The 26289-nt window shown below is 40.4% G+C and overlaps 1 protein-coding gene across 2 annotated transcripts in view; it reads right to left on the bottom strand.

Annotated features, from left to right (window-relative positions):
• Positions 1–26289, bottom strand: part of nudcd1 (NudC domain containing 1) — a 118332-nt gene that overhangs the window by 5757 nt on the left and 86286 nt on the right. For both annotated transcript variants that reach the window (XM_043688747.2, XM_043688748.2), the window contains 2 exons: positions 22388–22532; positions 17978–18103 (listed from right to left, as the gene is read on the bottom strand). In XM_043688747.2, coding sequence (XP_043544682.2) covers positions 17978–18103; positions 22388–22532 — 271 coding nt within the window. The remainder of the gene's footprint in view (positions 1–17977; positions 18104–22387; positions 22533–26289) is intronic.

The following is a 26289-nucleotide window of genomic DNA, read 5'->3' as shown; positions in this document are numbered from 1 at the left end:
TAAACTAGTTCAGAATATAAAGACAGATAGAAAATGTTTCTACAAATATTTAAAATGAAAAAGTGTGGTTCAGGTAAACATTGATCCCTTAGGGGATGAGAAGTAGAATTTAGTAATGGGATATGAGGAAATGGTGAGGCATTGAACAGGTATTTTGTGTCGGTCTTCACAGTGGAGAGCACAAAAAACATGCCAATAATTAACAAGGAGATTAAGGCAGGTGAGGACCTAGAAATTATCACGAGAGGTAGTGTTGGACAAACTAATGGAGCTAAAGGTAGTCCAGTTTCCTGGCCCTGATGGAATGCATCCCAGGGTACTAAAAAAGATGGTGGGAGAAATAGCAAATATACTTGTGGTAATTATCAAATTCGCTGGATTCTGGGGCAGTTCCAGCAGATTGGAAAACAGCAAACACGACACCACTGGTTAAAAAAATGGTAGACAAAAGATGGGGAATTATAGACCAGTTAGCTTAACTTCTTTAATGGGTAAAATGCTTGAATCTATCAAAGAAGAAATAGCAAGACATTTAGATAGAGATTGTTCCATTTGGCAGATGCAGCATGGGTACAGGAAAGGCAGGTGATGCTGAACTAATCTACTGAAATTCAATTACCAGCAGTGGACAACAGGGATCCAGAGATTTCCAAAAGGCATGCGACAAGATGCCACACAAAAGGCTGCTGCGTAAAGTTAACATGCAAGGCATTACAGGCAATGTATTAGCATGGATAGAGAATTGATTAACTAACAGGAAGCCAAGAGTGGGAATAAATGAGTGTTTTTCTAGTTGGTGATCAATGACTAGTGGTTTGCCTCAGGGATGTTTTGGGACCACAACTTGGATGATTTGGAATTGGGGATCATGTGCAGAGTGTCATCTGTAAGCTTTGACACAAAGATTAGTAGCAGAGCAAAGTGTGCAGAACAAACTTTGCAGAGGGCCATAGTGAGTGGGCAAAGGTCTGGCAGATGCAGCACAACGTTAATAAATGTGAAGTCATCCATTTTGGTAGAAATAACAGTTAAAAAGGACTATTATTCGAATGGTAAAACATTGCAGCATGCAGATGTGCAGAGGGACCTGGGTGTCCTTGTGCATGAATCACAGAAGGTTGGCCAGCAGGTGCAGCAGGTAATTAAAGCAAATGGAATTTTGTCCTTCATTGCTAAAGGGATTGAGTTTAAAAGCAGGCAGTTTATGTTGCAGCTGTACAGGGTGCTGGTGAGGCTACATGCAGTAGGAAGACTGCATGCAGTTTTGGCCTCCTTCCTTGAGAAAGGATGTACTAGCACTAGAGGGGGTGCAGAGGAGGTTGATTCTGGTGTTGAGGGGGTTAGCTTATGAACAGAGACTGAGTTGATTGTGATTATATTATTTGGAATTGGGGGGATCTTACAGAAATATATGAAATTATGAGGGGAATAGATGATAGAAGTAGAGAGGATATTTCCACTGGCAGGTGAAACTAAGACAAGACAACATAGCCTCAAAATTAGGGGTAGCAGATTTAGGACTGAATTGAGAAGGAACTGCTTCACCCAGAGAGTTGTGATTCTGCAGAATTCTCTGCCCAGTGAAGTAGTTGAGACTTCCTCATTGAATGCTTTTAATGCTAAGATAGGTAATTTTTTGAACAGTAATGGAATTAAGGGTTATGGTCAGAGGGTGGGTAAGTGGAGTTGAGGCCACGAAAACATCAGGTATGATCTTATTGAATGGCACAGTGGGCTTGATAGGCCAGATGGCCTATTCCTTCTCCTAGTTCTTTTGTCCTTCTTCTCTCCAAGGAGAACATCCAAACCTTTCCAATCCATCATTTTAACTAAATTCCTTGCAACCAAGCCTGTAAACCTCTTCTGCACTCTCTTTAATACCTTCACATCCTTCAGTAATTGTGGGACTCAGATCTCTACACAATACTCCAGCTGAGGTCTAACAAGTATCGTGTGCAAGTTCCAAATAAGCAAACGTTCTTGTACTCCATGCCCCGATTTACAAATTCCAGGATACTGTATGTTTTACTGCACCTTCCCTGCCATCTTCAATGATCTATACACACACTTACACGCTCTGCTCCTGCACATCTTAATGACTGTACCTTATTGAATGCAGCCCATTGTTCAGCTAAAGTCTTCCTGCTAAATCTTTGCTCCAGTCTCTCCTGCCCAGCTCCATACTTGCCCCACTGGAAAATAAGAGTTGATAAAATGTGGAGCTGGCAAAAGCACAGCAGGTCAAGCAGCATCAGAAGAGGGGAGTCTTCGTTTCAGGTAGGACCCTTCATCGGGACTCAAAAATCAGCTCTTACCCAGTTTATTACTTTTATTCTGGATTCCCTCCTGTCCTTTTCTATTGTCATTATAAATCTCATAGTTCAATGATCACTGTCTCTTACATGCTTGCCCTCCCCCCCCCCTTCAATAACGGATCTACTTGACCTAGCTCATTTCTATGAACCAGGTCCAACAGTGCATCAGTTTTTGTTGCACTGGAATCATACTGCTATACAAAGTTTTTCTTAACACAATCTAGGAATGTTTGCCTTTTTCCATCCTTTACACTACTATTGCAGAATCTACATTCAGGTAAAGTCTCTCATTTCAACTACTCTAAAACATTGGTATGTCCTTGCAAGTTTTCTGTAGATTTGTTCCTCCACAGCATTCCAACTAGCTGATGATCTGTAGATCACACAGAGTAATGTAATTGCACCTTTTATGTTTTTTAGCTCCAGCTAGATAGAATTCAAAGATAGAATCAATAAGACATCCAGTTTCTCCAGCAATGCAATGCTCTCTTTGAGCAACACAGCTCCCCCTCCTCCTTTCCTTCTTATTTTAATCTTTTCTTATACCTAGCCTTGCCCTTGATCGAGTCAGGTATCTGTGAACAGCATATCATTACATTTCCACAGGGCAATCTTGGCCTCTAACTCTTTAATCTTATTTATTATATTCTGTACATTCTCACAGATGCACAATAACCATGATTTAGACATCACTACTTTATCCCTTATTCCAACTTTACCCATTGACTTTCTATTCTCTAGACTAGTGCAGTGCTATTTTGTGCACTAAAGGATTTGTTTCTAAATCCTCCCTTGGTTCCCATACCCCTGCCGAGTTAGTTGAAGTTATTTCAACAGCACTAGGAAACTGTCCTGCAAGGAACGGAGTCCCAGCTCCTTTCAGATGCAGCCTGTCTAGCTTGTACTGATGCCAGATTTTTCAGAGCCAGTTCCAGTATCACAGGAATTCAAAATTCTACCCTCTGCACCATATTTCCATCACCATATTCATCTGATACATCTTACTGTTCTGTACTCACTGGCATATAGCACTAAGAGTAATCCGGAAATTACTACAGTTGAGGTCCTGCTGGCTAATTTTTTTATCTATCTCACTAAATTCAGATTGCAAGGCCATATTGTCTTTCCTAACCAAGTCACTGGTAGCAATGTAGACAATGATCTCTTGCTGTTTAACCTTCAACAATGGATTGCCCTGTAATATTCAGTAATCCTTTTAGTTAACAAGGTGATGTTTCAAGCACACAATGCAGCGGAATTGGTTTTAATCATTAAAATGATGTAAAATAGAAGAAACCAAGCAATTTACATAAAATACAATTTCAACGATTCCAAAACAAAGTATAATCCCAGTACCAACATTTCACAGTTCTCAAAATACCAGAAAGAATTCCTGGCTCTAACACCTAGAGGATTGTTTCACTTCCCAGTCTTCAAAATTTCATAACCTTCTCTTTGGTTATTCACACAATGGAGTTTAGAGACTTTCTCAGCTTCAAATAATCCATTCAGAGGTCTAACATAACACTTCTGGTCTTGACCTTTTAAACCAAAACTGTTTATACTGATATTAACTTATTTCTTAACTGTTATGAACTAACTCTTTTTTCCAGAGAAACAGTTCTTACATCTGGCTTCAAACAAGACTTTTGCAATCTAAAACCAAAAACTTTCCAACCTATAGATTATTCCACTAAGAAAATCTATTCCCGATTCTTCTAAACTGAAAGCAAGCCAATACTTTTCAATGTTTACTCTGCCCAATTATAAAACTGACAATGCAAACAAATTCCCTTCATTGGTCCTTATCTGAACTGATAAATTAATTTTTAAACACATTACATATGACCTAAAATCTACATGCCAGTTGTTCTAAATCCAAACTCTAAAACAAAAAATATATAATATACACGTAGTTCTGGGATGATGCATGTTTCGCCTATAACCTCTCTGAAGAATTAGGGAACAGTATTTTCAAGAACGCTTACCTCCATTGACAATAGTGCAATTCCAGCAGGGATCAGTTCATGCACTTGGTTCTGCGCATGCACCAAAATCTCTGCACCATTCTGCGCATGCGCCGACATCTGCTCCATTCTGCGCATACACCGATGCCAGCGCTTAAGTCTCTGCACCGTTCTGAGCATGTGTGGTGTCAGCACCAGTCTTTGTGCCTTTCTGCGCATCCACTGATATCAACTGCTGACAGTAGCTTTCTGTGAAAGGTACTGTATAGGAAGCAGCTTTCTTACATTTTTTAAACACACCGTGTTACTTTTGTTTTGTTAATAAACGATTTCAACCTTCATTCAGACTGTGCTATACTTTGCTTTAGAGTTTTGGGTGATTTTTGAGCAACAGAGTGATTTTTTTGCTGATCTGCCCCCAACCCCATTTTTCCCATTGTCATTATTTCTATTAAGTGATCTTCTATTAAGCGAGATGTTGCTGGAACGCAACTACAGCATTGTAGGAGAGCTACCTGCACATACATAAAGAAAAAGATTCACATGTTAGATTACATAGCGCTGAGCAGTTCAGTCAGCAGGGTAACAGTCACCCCACAGTCAGCACATGCTCTTAACATTTTGCATCGGTTTATCCTTCTCACAATGTCTCTTAACTCGGGCCTGACTTATCCCCACCACCAAGGATATATTTCCCTCCCCTCCTCTATCAGCTTTCCGTAGAGACCACTCCCTCCGCGACTCCCTTGTCAGATCCATACCCCCCACCAACCCAACCTCCACTCCCGGCACCTTCCCTTGCAACCGCAGGAGGTGCAACACTTGCGCCCACACCTCCCCCCTCACTTCTCTCCAAGGCCCCAAAGGAAACTTCCATATCCGCCACAGATTCACCTGCACCTCCACCCACATTATCTACTGCATCCGCTGCAGCCGGTGTGGCCTCCTCTATATTGGGGAGACAGGCCGCCTACTTGCGGAGCGATTCAGAGAGCACCTCTGGGCCACCCGGACGAACCAACCCAATCACCCTGTAGCACAGCATTTCAACTCCCCCTCCCACTCCACCGAGGATATGCAGGTCATTGGACTCATCCACCGCCAAACCACAACAACGCGACGGTCGGAGGAGGAGAGTCTTATCTTCCGACTGGGAACCCTCCAACCACAGGGGATGAACTTGGACTTCACCAGTTTCTTCATCCCCCCTCCCCCCACCTTGTCTCAGCCGAATCCCTCCAGCCCGGCACCGCCTTCCTGACCTGCAGTCTTCTTCTTGACCTCTCCGCCTCCACCCTACTCCGACCTATCACCCTCACCTTGACCTCTTTCCACCTATCACATTTCCAACGCCCCTCCTCCAAGTCCCTCCTCCCTACCTTTTATCTTCTCCTGCTGAACACTCTCTGCTCATTCCTGAAGAAGGGCATGTGCCCGAAACGTCGAATCTTCTGTTCCCTAGATGCTGCCTGACCTGCTGTGCTGTTCCAGCAATAAAGTTTCAGCTTATCCCCACAGCAAGCACACTACCCATGTTTGTCGATAGGCAGAATTCAGAGCAGGCCACATGATGCCCGACCTACTCCCAACCTCCCACTCCCACAAAACGCAATCCTGTTAACTTCTTATACATTGCAACATAATAACCAGAGATAGTGTGTTCCAGGATAATCATTGATGGATAATGCTATTTTCCAAATCTATGCTCATAAGTTAGGTACAGAAATTTAATGCAAATCAGTGAAGCTTATAGATGAGAATAAAAGCGGGACAACAAAGCAGCAAGAGATGTATAATAGGAGTTAAATGAAATTTACAATGACATAAATCAATGGTAAGTGAAATCCAACAGAGGAGAGTGCTTTAAATGCAACAAAAAGTCAAATAACAGAAATATAGTTTGTATGGTGTAGGTGAAGTAGATTGAGATAAGGACTGGTGAGATTATTCACTAAAGGTGTTAAATCACTGCTGAGTGATAGTAAAGGGAGTGGAATGCTTAAATATAGAGCTAGATCAATTAAAGTGGAAAATGTCATTCTATTATCATACAGTTCCTGGGTCAAATCAGACCTTGAGTAGTGTGTTCAGTTTCAGTTGCAAACACCTTTCAAGCCGTGGTATTAATGCAGAAGCCGGCCAAGAGACTGATCTCCAGCAGCAAAAGAACTAGAAAAACTGTCTTGAAAGAAATGATTAAGAGCATACATTAAGGAATACAACAAAAGTCATGGACGTGGTTAATCTTTCCTCTGGCACTTGTACCATTGCAATTGGTAATAGGGAAAGCATTGTAATGCAGACTACTGAACCGATGTGGAAGCTCTATACAGGGTGAGTCATTCTACCATTAGGGTCAGCATCAGGCGATTCAATTTTCTTTCCAGACTGACTTGAGGAATGTACCTAAGTGATTTACAATTATTATATCTGAAATTGACTGTTTAAATCTTCAAGATACCAAACAGCACTTAATAGTTCCATCACTAATAACTATACTCTGTTTTATGCCAGTTTCATAAATCAAAGGAAATTTCAGATAAACTGCCACATTCGTTACCTCAAAGCATAAAGTTAACATACTAAATGACAAAAATACCTGTGCCTCACACAAAGGCCCAGACTTTGCAGTGGTAATGCGGGTGAAACCATTGAATTTGCACTCATCACTCTTCTGAAAGTGACAGCATATTTGGGATTCCACAAAACCCGTTAAAATCCAGAAGTTGCTGTCGGTAATTCATTGCCTCTCCATAAGGTGCAGTACAACCAAACAGAAATCAAAGAAGTGACACTGTCATTAATTACACTGTAAAATGCATTGAATGAAGTACAACTTGTATTTCAAACAGTTAATATTTCATTCTCCACCATGATCTTTTGAATGTCAAAAGTCATATGATACTAGGTTATAGTCCAACAGGTTTATTTGTAATCACAAGGTTTCGGAGCGCTTCACTTGAAGGAGCAGCGCTCTGAAACCTTGTGATTTCAAAGAAACTTCTTGTACTATAACCATTTTGCAACTTCTGACTTTGGCCACCCTAGTCCAACACTGGCACCTCCACATCGTGCTTTTGAGTCTCCTAAACAATTATTTTGTTTTTGTAACAAAATATCTAAAATTTGTGAAGGTTGTGAAGGTTATGAAAGTGAAGGTTATCAGTTTATCTTTCTTCCAGGTTTGCTGACTCTGAAAAACGCAATTGGCTATTTATCCTGTGTGATGTCACTTTTGCTAAGCATCTGGAAATTTCCTGAACTTGGCACTGATGAAACTGATGTCAAGGAGTCTAGTCGACAGGAACGGCTAGATCTTTGTGTGCAGCATGGTGAGTCAATGGTGAGGCCAATCATTTCACTGCTGACAAAACCCCCACTGAATCAGAACACAAATAGATTTTAAAAATTGAGCAAACTGGTGTGGGAGATGTTTAAATCTGACAGACGGACCAGCCCTAGCGCCACCTGCTGTTGTTGATTGTGGAGGGCAATGGGAATTGTCAGGAGAAGATCCCATGAAAATAAAGGCTGTCTGATTTGGGATAGGACAAAAGACGATGGAATTGAGAGTGATAAAGAAGGATCTCAAAGAGAGAGGGGGCACAGTGTAACTTGTTGGTTGGTGGCACTGATATGATATGGTGGAGTATGGAAAAGCGGACAGTGAGAAGCAGGGGAAGAGAGGGGGAGGATCTTTCTTGAAGACTGTGAAGGAGAAAAAGGAATAAAGAACAGCAGGCAGATTACCCTAGGATTGTGAGGCGACTAAAGTTTGAAAAAACTAGCAGCGTCTTGATGAATTAATGGTACGTACACATTTAATGCACAGAAAAAGGTACAGATTAGGTGGTGGATTGCTACTTAAGATTCCTCAATGCCAAACACATTTTTGAGCTCTAAAAATGAATAAGTACAATTAGATATATTTCAGCTCTCTGTGTTTTGGCTACAGAGAAAACTACAAAAATTAAAACATTAATTGTAAGATAACCCATTTTAAAATCTGAATAAGTCAAACAACGAAGCAATCAATAAACGTATGACAGAATTCAGGTCAGGTTCTATAATTAGGACACATGGCACTGGGGACATAATACTGACTTGGACTGGAAATTGGCTGACTGACAGGAAGCAAAGAGTAGTGATAAACAGGTCCCTTTTGGAATGCAAGGCAGTGACCAGTGGGGTACCACAAGGTTCAGTGCTGGGACCGCAGCTGTTTACAATATACATTTATGCTATAGATGAAGGCATTAATAGTAATATTAGAAAATTTGCTGATGACAAAGCTGGGTGGCAGGGTGAAAAGTGAGGAGGATGTTATGAGAATACAGGGTGACTTGGATGGGCGAGGTGAGTAGACGGATGCATGGCAGATGTAGTTTAATGTGAATAAATGTGTGGTTATCCACTTCGGTGGCAAGAACAGGAAGGCAGATTACTACCCAACTTGACTCCATTTAGATAAAGGGGAAGTACAATGAGGTCTAGGTGTTCTTGTACATCAGTCAATGAAAGCAAGCATGCAGGGACAGCAGGCAGTGAAGAAAGCTAATGGCATGTTGGCCTTCATAACAAGAGGAATTGAGTATAGGAACAAAGAGGTCTTTCTGTAACTGTACAGGCCCTGATTAAAACTGCACCTGGAGTATTGTATGCAGTTTTGGTCTCCAAATTTGAAGAAGGATATTCAAGCTGTTGAGGGAGTGCAGCGTAGGTTCACGAGGTCAATTCCTGGAATGGTGGGACTATCATATGTTGAACGATTGGAGCCACTGGGCTTGTATACGCTTGAGTTTAGAAGGATGAGAGCGGATCTGATTGAGACATATAAGATTATTAAAGGATTGGACAGTCTGGAGGCAGGAAGCATGTTCCTGCTGATGCGTGAATCCAGAACCAGAGAATACAGTTTAAAAATAAGGGGTAGCCCATTTAGAACAGAGTTGAGGAGAAACTTCTTCACCCAAAGAGTGGTGGGTGTATAGAATGCTCTGCCCCAAAGGCAGTGGAGGCCAAGTCTCTGGATGCTCTCAAGAAAGATAGTGGAATCAAGGGTTATGGGGATTAGGCAGGAACAGGATACTGATTGTGGATGATCAGCCATGATCATATTGAATGGTGGAGCTGGTTCGAAGGGTCGAATGGCCTACTCCTGCCCTAATTGTCTATTGTCTAAAATAAAGACAGTTACAAAAACACACAACAGAAAGTTTGAATTATGGGAAATATTCTGACTTAGTTTTATCTTAGGAGAACAACAACGTACTTTGTAAAACAGTTTTATTTGCCTACTAAGATGTAAACTATTCCACTTCAAGCTCAGATACATGAGCATATCTAGAAAGAAAATATCTCGAAAGCACCTCTCACAAACTCAAGACATTATAAACTTGCTTTAAAGTCAATAAAGTACTTCTGAAATGTAGTCAGTCATAACATAGGAAATGTCACCAATTTGTACACAGGAAGTTCCAACAAAAAGCAATGAAATAAGTGATCAAATAATGCTTTAACAACATTGTTTGCAAGATCTGTATTAAAAAGGAGAGGAAGGCATAGCTATTCTTTGAAACAGTGCAATAGGATCTTTTATATCCATGAAATTTCACATCTTGAGGTAACATCTCACAAGACAGTTTCACCCTGGACTTTGCGCTCAAATCTCTGGCGCAGAGCTTAAACTCACTGCCTCTGATTCAGATGCCATTAGCTACCAACAGAGCCAAATCTGGCACTTTACACTAAACCAACCAACCTGTATCATTCTTCTCAGCTAAAGTGTAACCAATCAGGTTCTGCTTAATGCTTTTAATAAGACAAGCCTCATTATTGACTAACACTCATGAGTGAGTGGATTGATATATTTGAAAAGTATAGTAAAAGGATCTAGGTTATGAAGCAAGTAATTTAGCAAAATTCTTTCAGGTAAATAACTTAATGAATTAATGAAAAATTAATTGAATTTCTAACAATTAAACTTCATGCATTGTTTAATGTTGAGAATAAGACAGATTTTAGGATCATTGGAAAGTTGAAAGGTAATAGTTGTGACTGTCAGTGTAGGGAAACTAAAAACAGCCAAATACAAAATGGCTAGAAGGCAGTGGTTTCTTTGGCATTTGCAAATTAATATTTTTGGTCTTGGGCAGCATGAAACATTTTCATTGTCAGACTGTAATTTGCTTTCCCAAACTTAAGGCAAAAATATCAGAATAAAAGATTTTAAACACAATCTGACAAAGAATGACTCAACAATCAAAGGATAGCACAGTCTTTCTGATTATTAGTTGTGAGCTCTTTATTTGTGTTTTACCTCAAGTTGAAAATGTTCTTTTTCCCTATATGAATGATGTTCTGTATGAAATCAGTATCAGCTCTTCAAGACTGAGGATATTGGCCTTCTATACTGGGGAGAAGGGGCTGCGCAATGTTAACCTAAGGGTTAAATGCATGTGCAGATGGAATCTAATTGATAATTAGATATTTCAAATATAAAACAGAATAAAAACCACGCATGACTGCTTCCTCTAAGCTGTGTGTGCATACAACCGTACAACAATCTTAAGTTATCATACATGTGCAGCTGCATAAAAAATTTAGAAGCTATTACACATTAAACTAAACAGGCTGCATGCTGTAATATAAAATTTAGAGGAACCACTGCCATGAAAATAGCATACCCACTGAGTTGTAGGAAATACATCATGGCTGCTAGAAGTAAACCAAGAATTATATAGCCACTTGAACACAAAAAAAAATGTGAAAAAAATTCTTCAAGTACTCTGGATAACTCAGCACGCTTAAAAACGAGGACTAAAATAAACAAGCATTCTTACTACTTTCTGATTTATTATTAACAAAACAAAGTACTTCTGAACAAGAAGAATGAACCATACTATGAACCTTCAATTCAAAAATGATTACTAACAGTCTCTGCGCATCAATTTCACAGCATGAAACATGAAGATGGCAGCCTGGACTAACATTAGCAATTTAATATCTGTACATTTCTAGATACTCTTCAATTTAGTGTGTGGATAGAAAATCCAATGCAGAACAGCCTCAGAACTATAACCTCACGTGCAATCAAATAAAAAGTATTCCATGCAGGCACAACTTTTCAAAGTTAAATCCATTATCTGTCTTTTAGAGATTAAATTATAAATTGCCTTTACAGAAATATGACTTAAGTATTGTGCTTTCCAACAATAGTGAGCACACTAAATATTTTAAAGGAAGACGGACGTGTGATCAAGAGGGGAAAAGAAATCAGATGAGTATTAGCACGACAAGTTAATTAATACACTGGTACAAGAAATATCAACTGAGCTAATCGGAGAACTTCGAAATAGAAGAAGGATGGTCATTTTTCAGGGAGGTGTAGATTTAATTCAATATGCAAACTACTGAATAATCACTAAACTGGAAGAGATTACTTACGTTACTGATACTCAATGGGGTAATTGCTTTGTTGCTATCATTGAGTGTGTGGAACTTTATGAGCCAGAAACAGATTATTATCCATTAACACAGGGTAGGAATGTGGGAGCATTCACGGAATTGCAGAGCACAGAACGCCTATGGTGCTTGCGCAGTCTCTCTGAATGATTCGTTTCAATTCCCCATTACTTTCCCTCTAGTGCTATTTTCTTGGTACCTCCAATTCCGTTCTAAACGTTACTACTGAATTGAAACAAAAGGTATGCAGCTTCAAACTGTCCACCTCAAAGGCTGTATGGATTTTTGAAAACATTGACCAAAAATGAATCAGCTCTTCAAATGGCTATAGAATGCTAGGTTTATAGTGAGCTTCCAAGTACTCCTCCTTAAAACGAGCCAATTCTAAATTTATCACTTAGTTATTAAGAAAAAAGTAAATGGTTCCTTGCACACTGATCAACTAAGTGATAGTCACACTTGTACATTTGATTTGTGACTACAAGCTATGAGTGTTCAAATAAACCACTTTAATTTTTCAGAAGTTTCAACCGCTGCATAAATTTGGCATCTCATATCTAGAAGTGCTTCACTGAAGTAGAAACACATTAACAAAACAGCAAGGAATCTAGTTTAACAACTAAATCACTATGTTTCAATGTATCTGAGTTTGCATATTCTAGATCAGTTCTTGCTCTGCGAGACAAAGCATTAATAGATTTGTCACAGTGCTTCCATCAGACATTCTTAAAATGCATGACACAATCATATTTCAATTTCTGTATAGTGATATTTCTATGGAATGTGGATTCATCGTGCTCCATCATACGAACCTTCACCACTGGCAGCAGAAGTGATTAGCTTCCATATAAAATGCATACACATATTGATTAGCTTCTGAGAACTGCTACATGCCAGAAAATTTGAATAGGGTGACAAATAATGCCATTTTACTTCTCAAGGCACAAAAGAACGAAGTTAATGGTTTGCAATTTTCAGTATTTTTAGTATACTGACAGATATTCAGGTGTTGTCAGGGAGACTTCAGCTTGTTGCATTAAGGTCCAATGGAATTCAAGGACTATTTTAACAATCTTAAAAATATATTAATACCAAAGTTTTTGCTCAATGTGCAGGTGCTAACAGTAAACTGAGCATTTCCCAAAAAGTTGGAATGCTATTTTCCTGATAAAACTTGTGTCTCCGTTCGATGCATAATCGAAGTCCCTGTGAACTGCAATTACAAATCCACTGAACAGACATGGACAATTACTCAACTTGCCCTTTTACATTACTAGCTTACAATACTTGAATAAACTGCACCCTACTGAAAGAGATGCAGCTGTATATCAAGCTCACATCCACTGCTGAGAACTGACATCCACTCCCTGACCCAGATAAACTAATTTCATATTTGACTGTTTATTTTTTCCCCTTATGATTATTTTCCACACTTTTGAAAAGTTTACATTTTAGCTTCTATCTCAATCCTATATGTTCCAATCTTCATACTTCCATAAAGTGACATTAAAAAGTGAAGTACAAAACTTGTAGGGACAGGGGATTGAGTAGGGCTGACAGGATTGCTCCAGTTTCTCCAATTTTGCAAACTAGGGGAGTCAATGGTCTAGTGGTACTATTGGTGGACTGTTAATCCATGGAGTCAAGAGTATAGTGGTGCTGGAAAAGCACAGCAGGGCAGGCAGCATCCGAGGAGCAGGAAAATCGATGTTTCGGGCAAAAGCCCTTCATCAGGAATCATGCTAGTCCATGGACCCAGGTAATGTTCCAGGGACGTGGGTTTGAATTCTGCCATGGTAGATGGTGGATTTTGAATTCAATAAATATCTGGAATTAAGAGTCTAATAATGACCATGAATCCATTGTTGATTGTGGAAAAGCCCATCTGGCTCACCAATGTCCTTTAGAGAAGGAAACTGCCATCCTTACCTGGTCTGGCTGCCGTGTGACTCCAGACGCACAGCAATGTGGTTGACTCTTAGATGGGAGAAAGTGACACAGATGCTGGAGAACAGATTCAAAAAGTGTGGTGCTGGATAAGCACAGCTAGTAAGGCAGCATCTGAGGAGCAGGAGCTCTTCAACACGAATGTGGGGATGGATGGGGGTTGAGAGATCAATGGCAGGGGAGTGGGGCTGGTGGGAAGATAGCTGGGAATGTGATAGGAAGATGAAGGTGGGGGGTGATGTTGATAGATCGGAGTGGAGGGCAGAGCTGACAGGTGGGAAGGAAGATGGACAGGTAGGACAGGTCAAGAAGGTGATGCCGAATTGGAGGGTTGGATCTGGGATAAGGTGGGGGAAGATGAGGAAAATGGTGAAATCGACATTGATCCAGTGTGGTTGGAGGGTCTCAATGCAGAAAGTGATCACCGTCAAGACAACCGCCTCTGTGACTGCTGTCAGAACCACTGCTGCCGAAACCACTGTGAAGACGACCTGGTATGTCACTTCTGCCCCCATAACTGCCACCGCCCCAATGACATCACTCACTGGAACACTGCCGACGAACATGTAGCCACCGCCAAAGACATCACGAACATCTCATGGAACCTCAATTCCACCACCACCGCCGTGACCCCCAGGGTGTGTGTCACCCACTATACTGTGACCACATCCACTCCAGAGACAGTATCTGGCCCCACTCCCAACTCCAGCTCCACACCAGGTTCTAGCTCCCAGCACTGTTGTGTTTTCACCATTCCCCTACACCTTCCCCTCACTCAGGATGAACAATCAATCCTCAGTAAAGGCTTCACCTTCATCCCTGTGCGCTCCTGGATCAACGAATTCAACAAGTGTCGTGACATTGAACTCTTCTTCTGCCGCCTCTGCCCTTACTTTTTCCATCAAGACTCCCACCCACCCTCTGAGGACCCATTCACTGGTCTGTTACCCTCCCTTGATCTGTGACATTCACCGCCTCAATCTGACCACCCCTCTCGCCGACTCCAACTTCTCTCCCTTGCAACACGTAGCCCTTAATTTCAACCCCAACCTCACCATCAAAGCAGACGGATGCGGGTTGGGGTGGCAGTGGAAGCTTGACGCACTGATCTGTACACTGCTGAAGCCAGGCGTCAAATCATGGACACCTCCTCCTTTTCCCTCCTTGACCATGACTTCACCTCTCATCATCAAACCATCTCCCAGATAATCCACAAACTCATCACCTCAAGGGATCTCCCACACACACAACCTCCAACCTCAGTCCAGGAACCCCACACCCAGGTTCTACCTCTTACCCAAAATTCACAAATCTGACTGTCCCGGTTGACCTGTCATCTCATCCTGCTCCTGCCCCATCGAACTTATCTCCGCATACCTTGACACCGTCCTGTCCCCCATGATCTTCCCACACACATTCGGGACACCACCCACACCCACCGCTCCTCCATGACTTTCAGTTCTCCGGCCCCAATGCCTCATCTTCACCATGGACATCCAGTTCCTTTACACATCCATTCGCCATGACAAAGGCCTCCAAACCCTCAGTTTCCTCCTCTCCCGCCGACCCAACCAGTACCATTCCACTGACACACTCATTCGATTGGCTGAACTGGTCCTCACCCTCAACAATTTCTCCTCCCACTTCCTTCAGACCAAAGGGGTAGCCATGGGCACCCGTATGGGCTCCAGCTATGCCTGCTACATGGAACAGTCCACCCGCCACAGCTACACTGGCACCATTCCCCAACTTTTCCTCTGCTTTATCAGCGTCACCTCTTCTACCAACGAGGTGGTTACGCAGTTCTTGAACACAACAGTCAAAGTTGACGTACCCAGTGCAGTATCAAGGGATTGCTGCACAGTTTGAGATATTGTCTTGTAAATGAAACATTAAATCAAAGCTCCATCTGTGTTCTCTCAAGTGGACGTAAAAGATTCCACTATTTCTAGTGGAAGTAGTAGCCATGAGGTGGCCATTATCTCAGAAAAGAGGGGGAATACTTCATGGCTGGGTAGTCAAAATGTATCCATTAATCAGCACTTCAAAAAGATGATGAGCAGATAATTATTATTTTATTGTTTGTAGGGGTTTGCTGTATCCAAATTGCCACTTTTCCTTCACAACAACACTTCAGAAGATCTTAAACCAGATGTAAAATGTGTTGGAACATTGAGGTCACAATGTTAGTTAAATTTAAAGTATTTCATTTTCTTTTCTCCAAACCTGTTTGCAGTCCAGAGTTTCTCTCTCACTGGATGCACCTTGCCATCCCATGCTGCTGTCATAGAATCCCTACAGTGTTGAAGCAGGCCATTCAGCCCATAGTGTGCATACTGACCCTTCAAAGAGGAGCACCAGACTCTGACCCAACCCCCCCTTAGCCTATCCATGTAATCCTGCATTTTCCACAGCTAATTGACCAAGCCTGCACGTCCCTGGACACTATGGGCAATTTACCATGGTCAACCAACCTAATATGCAGTTTTGGACTGTGGGAGGAAACCGGAGCACCCAGAGGAAATATATGCAGACACAGGAAGAATGTGCAAACACTACACAGGGTGGAATCGAACTCTGGCGTTGTAAGGTAGTGATGCTAACCACTGAGCCACCATGCTGGGGGTTGACTTTTGGTATACACCATGCTTCCCACTAAGTGGTAAAGTGTCCAAAGTTCGCTCAGCAGATATATCAACATAGTAACTGGGTTGCAAGTTGGGAGATAATTGACCAAACTCAGCTGAAAACTGGCTTTTCAAAGAGTATTCTGGTGATGATAACATAGCAGGTGTCAGCGCATGTGAGAACAGGGACAAAGACATGATAGCTTGGAGCAGGATTCTGAAAGTTGAAAATCTTTAACTTCAGTAATGTGGATTTGATGGTCAATCACTGAAATGACCAACAAGAGTGAACTCAAATGTAAAAAGGATGAACTACAGAGAGATTACAGAATTTTAATTTTCACAGTCTTGAAAGGCAAATGATTAAAGAAGGATATCAGAGTATATAAATGATCAAAACAGTAGAGTTAAGGTAATCTTAGATTATTCATTCCAAAAGTAAGAAAGGAGAAACAGAGGACATGGTGGAAGTCAATATGTTAGCTATAAAATGTCTTATTTAAACATGATGTGGAGGTGCCAATGTTGGACAAAGAAAATAATCAGAACAGATGCAAAGACAGCTGGTACTATTCCCTTACACCTGCTGCCTTTTTTTTCTAGATGGTCGAGGTTGTAGCTTTGGAATATGTGGAAGGAGCATTGGTGCGTTGTGACAATGCATCTTGTAAATGGTATATACTCTTGCCATTATGTCGCTAATGGAGGGACTGAACGTAGAAGCTGGTAGCTAGAGTGACAAATCAAGGGGGCTGCTTTGTCCTGGATTTTGATTTGAATTTGTTGATAGAATGTGGCCTTTACTGCCTTAACCAGCAAGGTTACTCATTCTGGCTTATTAATGTTCTTTGGGAAAAGAACTCTGCCATCCTCTGACATGTGGCTCCAATTGTCTTTTGAGAAGGGTGGATAAGAAATGTTGGTTAAGCCAGCAATGCCCACATTCCATAAACAAATTAAAATCAAACTCCAGGTCAAAGCAGCCCTCCCAATGGTCACTCAAACCACCAGCTTCTATATTCAGTCTCTCCATTACTGACAGCAGCAGAAGTACATAACTTTTAAAAGTTGCAACATCACAACTCACCAAGACTCCTTCCCAAATATGTTCCACAGCTACAACCTTGACCATCTAGAAATACAAGGGCAGTAGATATATGGGAACACTACCAATTACAAATTTCCATCCAATCCATGCACCATGCTAACTTAGAACGAGAGCTTTGCTCCTTCACTGGAGTTGAATCAAAATACTGGAAAGACTTTCCTAGCAGCATTGTGGGCGTGCCTACAACAGATAAACATCAGCAGTTCAAGAAAGCAGCTCACTAGCACCTTCTCACCACACCTTAAGAATGGGCAGTAAATGCTGGCCTAGCAACAATATCCACATATCCAAAATTTCTGATCAGGACGGGCTCTGTTTGCATTTGATACAGGATTAACAAATAATAATTTCAAAGACCAAAACATTGGCAACCTTACAAAATAGATGCTTATTTAGAAAACTAAAACCCTAATTTAGTAATAATAATAAAATATAAATAGTATGTCAACAACTGCAACCACTGTTTCAGCCATTAATGTGAAACAAAGTTATCATGGTGGTTACGGCACCATTTTTCTATATTTTCTTAAACCAAAGAGTACCTCTTACCACATGAGTAGCTTTTGACGTGTAGGCATCAAATCGAGTTAAACTGGCAGTATCATCAGGGAAGCGATCACACTCTTCTAACTCGCTGGTATTGCATGGTGGCTTGTCTTTTTCAGGGTCTGCATTCTGTAAATGACATGACAGTCCAAAATGCAAGCTATTTAGGCATCAGGGTCATCTTTGTGCAACCTTGTACTGTTTACTTTCTATCTTCTTTCCCAGTGTTGCTGACTCACACTGGGTACAATTCTGCAAGCAATGCATTCACTGTGTGTGTACCCCATCCATTTCAGACCAAAAAAGGATAGATCAAGGTACTTTCTAGATGGTTTGAAGTTAAATACAGTGGGGACATCTAAAGAGAGTTTGGGGGTTCAGAGCATTGATCTTTAAAATGTCCTGACCAGGTGCAGAAAAGAATAAAGACAACTAATGGAATGCTGGCCTTTATATCTATAGGACTGGAGTACAAGGATGCAGTAGTTATATTGCAGTTGTACAAAAGCCCAGTTAGATCCTATTCAGAGTACTGTGAGCAGGTCTGAGCAACACAACTACAGAAGGATATGTTGGTCTCAGAGAGAGTACAACATAGGTTTACATGAATGATGCCTGGACCTCAGGGGTGAAGTCAATGAGGAGTGATTACACAAATTAGACCTGTATTCTCCAGAATTTAGAAGGTTAAGAGGTGATCTAATCAAAGTTTTCAAAATATTAACAGGAAAACACAGGGTAGACAAAAATAAATTATTTCACTGGTTGAGGATTCTAGAACTAAGGGGCATAGTCTGAAAATTAAGGCCAGACCATTCAGGAGAGATATTAGGAAACATGTCTACACAGAAAGGATGGCAAAGAACCCTGGCTGATGAAGATGAATGCTACCTAAGTATTTTATTCTCTTGAACCTCAAAATGGTGCCGGATAGTAGCAACAGAACACCTTTTTACTGTATTGCCCTCGATATATGTGACAATTAATAAATCAAATTATTAACTTAAATTATTCATTCATTCATATTTTTGGAACTCTACCACATGTTAGTGGATGCGAGATCAATTGTTAATTTTAAATCTGAGGTAGATACACTTTTGCTAACAAAGGTATCAAGGGATATGGATCGAAGGTAGGTTGGGCCTCAAATCTGCCATGATCTCAGTGAATGGGGAAAAGGCTCGAGGGGCTGAATGGCCTACTCATAACTATATTTCAATAATCCATGAAGGAACACAACTCTTCGAACGTGACATCAACATCCTACTTTATCCTTAACATGTGCTCATGCACTTCCCAACAAGGATAACCAGAATGTGATCAGAAGCTAAATTTACAAACTAGTACTTCACTCTCTAATCTTTGGTACTTTTTCCAAATTCACTCTGGTTGAATGGTGTGAGTTGAGAACAGCACAGGGACTGAAAGTGGTACCTTTCGGGAGCATATGACACAGTATCACACTAGGATGCCCTCATTTCTTTCACAGTGGAATAAAATTCCAAAATGCATCTGAGATACTTTGCAATTGTGACTTTATTTGAAAACTCAACTCAGGGCAGGACTTATATATTTAATGGCAAGATCTTGAGGAGTGTTGCCAAACAAAGAGGCCTTGGAATGCAGGTTCATAATTCTATGAAAGCAGAGTCACAGGTAGACAGTACAGTGAAGGTGGAGTTTGGTACACTCACCTTTATTGGTCAGTGCATTGAGTATAGGAATTGGGAGGACATGTTGTGGTTGTACAGGATATTTGCTCGACCACTTTTGGAATACTGCATTCAATTCAGGTCTTTCTGCTAAAGTAAAGATGTTGTGAAACTTTAAAGGGTTCAGAAAAGATTTACAAGGCTGTTGCCAGGCTTGTAGGGCTTGAGCTATAGGAATAGGCTGGGGCTATTTTCTCTTCAATGTCAGAGGATGAGAGGTGACTTTATAGAGTTTTATAAAATCATGAGAAGCACGGATAAATTGACAAGGTCTTTTCCCAATGGTGGGTGAGTCCAAAACTAGATGGAACAGGTTTAAAGGTGAGAGGGTCCTAAGGGGCATCTTTTTCACACAGATGTATGGAATGAGCTGCTAGAGGAGGTAGTGGAGACTGGAACAATTACATTTAAAACATATCTGGATGGGTATATGAATAGGAAGGGTTTAGAGGGCCAAATGCTGGCAAATGGGACTAGATTAATTCAGGATATCTAGTTGGCCTGGACGAGTTGGACCAAAGGATCTGTTTCTGTGGTGCGCATCTCTATGACTCTATTTTAGAGTCTACTTTAATCTCTATTTTAAAAATTAATTCAGATTGTATTAATCTAAGTAACAAAGCAGAATACAGGATGGGGATACATTTTGAAATCGTCCTTTTGAGTCTAAATCATTTACGTAAATAGTGAACAACGGTGACCCCAGCACTGATCCATGTGGAACATTATTCCACACCTGACACTTCTGTCTCAGCAACTATCTTCAACCCCTAGTCTGTTTTCTGGCCAGCCTGCTGCCTATATTGCTACTTGTTCCCTGACTACTTTGATCTGTGTTTACTTTGCCATTACATGATTAAAGGCCTTTTGAAAAATTCAAGTACTTCACATATACATTATAACCATGCATCTGTTACTCCAAAGAATTCTAGAATAATGGTCAAGTATAACTGTCCTTTTTGAATTGTATGCTTACTACTCTTTAACATTTTAGGTTTCTAGGTGCTGTTGTGGTTGGAAACTTTAGGAAGAATCTCACCAGGAATTTTTACTCATCGATAGCTAAATCAAGATTGATTATGCAAACTGTTTCTGATAACACCCGGTCACAGGCTTAGACTACCCCTGAATTAATCACAGGCTGAGGAACAATAGAAGCAAACCAGAATTTTGCAGAACTGCACTGATCAGGCTGTGATTATTCCTGCACCTTGTTAGCGCCTGCTCAACACACAGTTACCATGGAGCAATCAGAAAACAACTAAGGTGGCTATTTTTCATGCAGACAGATGTTATGTGTTACTTAAGTTACTGATAAAGTCTCTTTGCGAGCAAATGGTTGACAACTTGGATGCATGGTAATTAATGAGATGAATTAGGGACAAAGATATTTGGTACTAAAGTAAAGAATTTCTGCTGCAATTATACAGAGCCTTGCTGAGACCCTACCTGGCGTATTGTTTTGTTTTGATCTCCTTACCGAAGGAAGGATATGTTTGTCATTGAAGGGGCACATCAACAGTTCATCAGCCTGATCCTTCATTGGCAGAGCTTGAGGAGAATATGGTCTAGAATTTAGATGAATGTGAGGTGACATCATGAAGTATACGAGATTCTTAGAGAACTCGATTATGTAAATTCAGGAAGGAGACTTCCCTTGGCTGGTTGGATAGTGTGTGGTCTAGAATGAGGGGATGCAACTTCAGAATAAAAGTATTAGCCGTTTTGAATTAGGATGAGACAGAATTCCTTCACTTAAAGGAATGATGAGATTTTGGTTATAGAGGCCCAGGCACTGAATATATGAAAGACAGATAAATAAAATTTGGTATAACGATATCAAAGGACATCAGGATAGTACAGGAAATGGCACTGGGGCACAAGATCAACCATGATCTAGTTGGACAGTAGAGCGAACATAAGGGGGTTGAATGACTTACTCCTGCTCTTATTCCCTCTGTCCTTTTGGGGGTCACTCAACAGTAAGGTCAGGGTTTACTTTGGGTTTAAGTTGGATTTTCCTTGTTACTGTGGAGTGTCATTGCAAAGTAAAACCTCAACCTTTCATATCTCAATTGATTACTCATGTTCTTATAAGGCCATGATATTTTGGAGCCAATTGACAGGAACACTTACATTGGAAAGAGTTACTTTTCTTACTGATCATGATTTGCTCCAACAACAAAAAATGAACAAAGCAGCTCCCACTGGTACAGTGCATTTACATTTTTTTTTGAGTGTAATATTGGCTGTGGATTTAAATATCAGCCTGAGCAAATAAAACAAAAATTTCTATTTAAGAATTGATGTTGATTTGTTTCAGGTGAGAACAGTTGCATTGCAGCCTATGAATTCATGTAGGATTATTAATAGACTGCTAATGAGTTTCTGATAGTTCCATATGCCCCACAAGATCTCAACCCACAAAAAGACAGCATGCCCTTTTCTTTGACTTTCCTGCATTAGTAAGTTGAACATGTACAAAACCAACATTCAAGAAACTATAAACGTGCAAATGTCAAGAGTCAAAACTAATGACAACTGAGATCTTTCTTCGAAAGCAATGTTGCAAATAACACTGGTTTGAAACCATGAGTACATAATGCTTTTCCTCACAAAAAGAGAGTGTCTCATCATTTCATTCCATTAACTTGATCATTCAGAAGGGAACTGCAGAATCATTTTAAAGAGATTTTCATACCAATTCTTCAGAGGCTAGGTTCAGCAAACACTCATTTATCTGAGAAGCCTGATCAGGGTCCATGATGAATTCACCTCTGTTGTCACCAACGATGAGTTGTGGCCATGTCACTCCTTTATTCTTCTTTAATAAGAAGACCTCCAAGCTACAGGGATTAAATAAGCAAACATTATACTTCAGGCATACACACAAATAGGGCAGGCATGGCAGGCTAGTAATGCTGTTATCAATTCAGAACCTCAGGCTTAAGCTCTGTTCTCCCACCTTTGGGGATCTGTGGACAAGCACTCAAATCTCAGTTCCTCTGAGCTTCCTCGTGTCCTGCTATTCTTTGAGTACTCCATTGTCTAATTACTCCTTCCAAAGTGCATCACCTCTCACCAATCAAGGTTAATTTCCATCTGCCACTGATCTGCCTATTTGACCAATCTACATCTTGTGTAACCAAGACCTACTTCCTCACTCAAACAATCTTTGTGTCATCTGCAAATTTACTTATCCATCCCACGTTCTCATCTATAAATTATTTATATACGCCACGAACAATAAGGGGGTCAGTATTGAGCCCAGTGGTACATCACTGAACACTGGCCTCTGGTTACACACACAACTTTCTACCACCACCTCTGGCTCTTACCAAGAAAGCAATTTTGGATCAAATGTGCCAAGTTACCATGGATCCCTTGTACTTTTACCTGAAGATGACCTTCAGTCACCCATGTGAAACCTTGTCAATGGCTTTGCTAAAATTCTTATGAACTACATTAACTGCACTAGCCTGGTCACCTACTTGTAAAATTCAATCAAAATTGTTAGATATGACTTCCTTTAACAAAATCATGCTATGATCAAACTTTTTCTCTCCAAATGAGATTAATTCTCTCCTCCAGAATTTTTCCCAAAGTTTCCCTATTCCTCGTAAGAGTCTCACTGGACTGGAATTCACTACCACCCTTCTTGAGAACTGGAATTATATTAGCTGTCCTCCAGTCTGCTGGCATCTCCCCTGTAGCCAGAGAAGAATTAAAAATTTGGGTCACAGACACTGTAATTTCCTCCCTTGTCTCCCATGAAAGCAACCTAGGATGCAACTTATCCGAGCCTAAGGATTTGTCCACTCTTAAGCCTGCCACAACCTCCTTACTCCCTATATCAAGTTGCTCAAGAACATCACAGTCCCTCTTCCCGAATTCTACCTAGATCTACTTTATCTAAAGTGAAGACAGATATGCATTAGTCATTTAACACCCGACAAATGTCCTCTGGCTCCACACACGCACAGAGATTGCCTCAGTGGTTCCCAATACTCTTTCGCTGGTTATCCTCTTGCCATACATATACAATATTTCAGTATTATATGCAATTTGATCTGCCAGTATTTTTCATTTTTGCTCTGATTGTTTTCTTCCTTACCTAGTCCGACATGTAAAATCACAGAATCATCCAGAAACAGACCCTTCAGACCAACTTGTCCATGCAGACCAAGTTTCCCAAGTTAAACTAGTTCCACTTGCCCTTGTTTGACCCATATCCCCCTCAATGTTTCCTATGCACGCACCCAGCTGAATGTCTTTAAAATGTTGTAACTACACCTGCATCTACCACTTCCTCTGGCAGTTCATTCCACATACGAACCACCTCTGAAAAAGTTGCCCCTCAGGCCCCTTTTAAATCTTCCTCCTCTCACCTTAAAAATATGCCCCCTGCAGCAGACACTTAACTGCCCTGTGAAATGGCCCTACCAACCCACTTAGTTCAAGGGGCAATTAGAAATGTTCAACAAACGCAGGCCCAGTCAAGACACCCAAAGATAAAATTTTAAAAATACACAAGTCGATAACTATTTAAAATTTTCCTATTTGGATGTCGGTTTTCCCCCATCTATTGGCTAATTAGGTAAATTTCAGACAGTAGTGGGGGGAGGTGGTGGCATTGTGGCAATGGAAGTGGGCAAGCAATCCAGAGGCCTAAGCTAATGCTCTAGGGACACAAGTCTGAATTCCATCATGGAAGGTGATAGAATTGGACATTCAACTAATAAATTTAGAATATTAAGCTTGCTTCAGTGATGGTGACCAGCAATGGTCTGGCCTCCAAGTAACTCCAGTCGTATATTAATATGATCAACACTTCTCTACCTGTGGAAGGATAACAAATGCTCGTCTTGTCAGTAACACCCACATTTCAAAAATATTTTTAAACAGTCAGCCACACTGCTGTGGGCCTTCAATCAATCAATGTAAGTCAGACCTATGAAGAATGGTGGATCTCCTTCCCTAAAGGACATTAGTGAATCATATGTGATCACAACAATTAATTACAGCATCATAGTTACCATTACTAATGGCCATTTTGCAATTCCAGATTTATTAATTGAATTCCACTAGCAAATTGGTGGGATTTGAATCTGTGTCCCCTCTTTGTGGGCATCTGGAGTCCTAGTCCAGTGACATAACAGCTATGCTACCATCTCTTCATATAAACAACTACTTCATTTTAGAAAATGCATTTTAGAATTAAGTCTTTAATCAGAACAAAAAAGGAGTAGAGACCAAAATTAATTAATTATAACATGCACAATATATGGTTTTACTACTCGGTGGCAGAAAAATAAATGAAGTATACTGCTTACTGTAAATCAGCAATAGTGACTAGCGTACAAAATTAAAAACACGCATACAAGGCAAATGCAAATTACATTTATAGACCCTAAGATTTTGAACCAAAAGTTGAATTATATGACAGCAAAAGCAATGAATGTCACAGAAATTATAAAAAAGATATTGCACACAAATCACTCCAAAGCTACCAACTTATAAGTAAGAGCAAGTTAGGTAATAAGACATAGAGCTGAACAAATCAAACTTATTTTATGGCCATCTTAAATCTTAATTTCTCTGATTCATGTTTATGCCAGAAACAAAATATGAAGATTCCCATACACTGATGCTAAATGGTGACCACTGCTGCCTGCAAAATCTTTAAAATTTAACTGAAATTAATTGTCTCCAAAATCTTGCTTCAATTTTGCCTAGGCTGTCAATGTTGCCATTTTTGATTTTTAAGTGAATAGCAGCTTCACGCACCGAAACAGCTACTGGCTTTCCATCAGAACATTTGGTTTTTGAAGGTATTAACTAAAGTGTGGCACAGGCTGTAATTTCACAGTCACACACTGCCTAACCCAAGCTCCTGCACTGCAGTAATTAGCCCATGTTTCTTCCTCTCAATGGAATCACTGTTTTCTGCTGTTATCAATAAACAAGCATTCCAGAAGCTCAAGCAGAATTTCTTATCCATATTTTTGCAGTATACTGAAACTGTCAATTTCACCTTCATCAAGGCAGCATTCCTACACCATCTTTTGCATCACAACTAAACATCCTTCATTTGGTTGCAATATTGAATATCAGGATCAAAGCCAGAGCAAATCAAACTGCAGACCAAAATGCTAATTGCCCACATTGGAGGCAAAAGAAACTGTAGAACACAAATTATAAAGCAAACATTATTTTACAGCTCAAAACCAATAAGGCAAAATTGAACAGCATCAAGTGAAGAACAAAATATAAATCATATCAAGTGAACTGCCTTATGTTTTGTACAGATAAACCTTTCTTATGGCCTCAAAATTACCAAAGCTACTTTGTGTGCATGCATCTCGGTGTCACCATGCAAATTAATTCCAAATCAACTTAAATGGGATTTTGAAGATATGAACTAACCTTCCACCTAAGTGAACTTGAGAATTAGTTTGAAAATCTGCATTAAAGAGCAGAGGCAGGCACGGAGAAGCATAGATTCGTAAAACTCCACATAAACGTACCACAGAACCTACTAGCTGAGAGATCACATTCAAAATAAATGCATATTATCATCTCTGATCAAACTGAAAAACTGCT

Source organism: Chiloscyllium plagiosum, unplaced genomic scaffold, assembly GCF_037043375.1.
Source record: "Chiloscyllium plagiosum isolate Xiang-an unplaced genomic scaffold, Cpla_swu_hap1 HiC_scaffold_4, whole genome shotgun sequence".
Taxonomy (NCBI): Eukaryota; Metazoa; Chordata; class Chondrichthyes; order Orectolobiformes; family Hemiscylliidae; genus Chiloscyllium; species Chiloscyllium plagiosum.
This window is presented reverse-complemented; position numbering and strand designations above follow the sequence as displayed.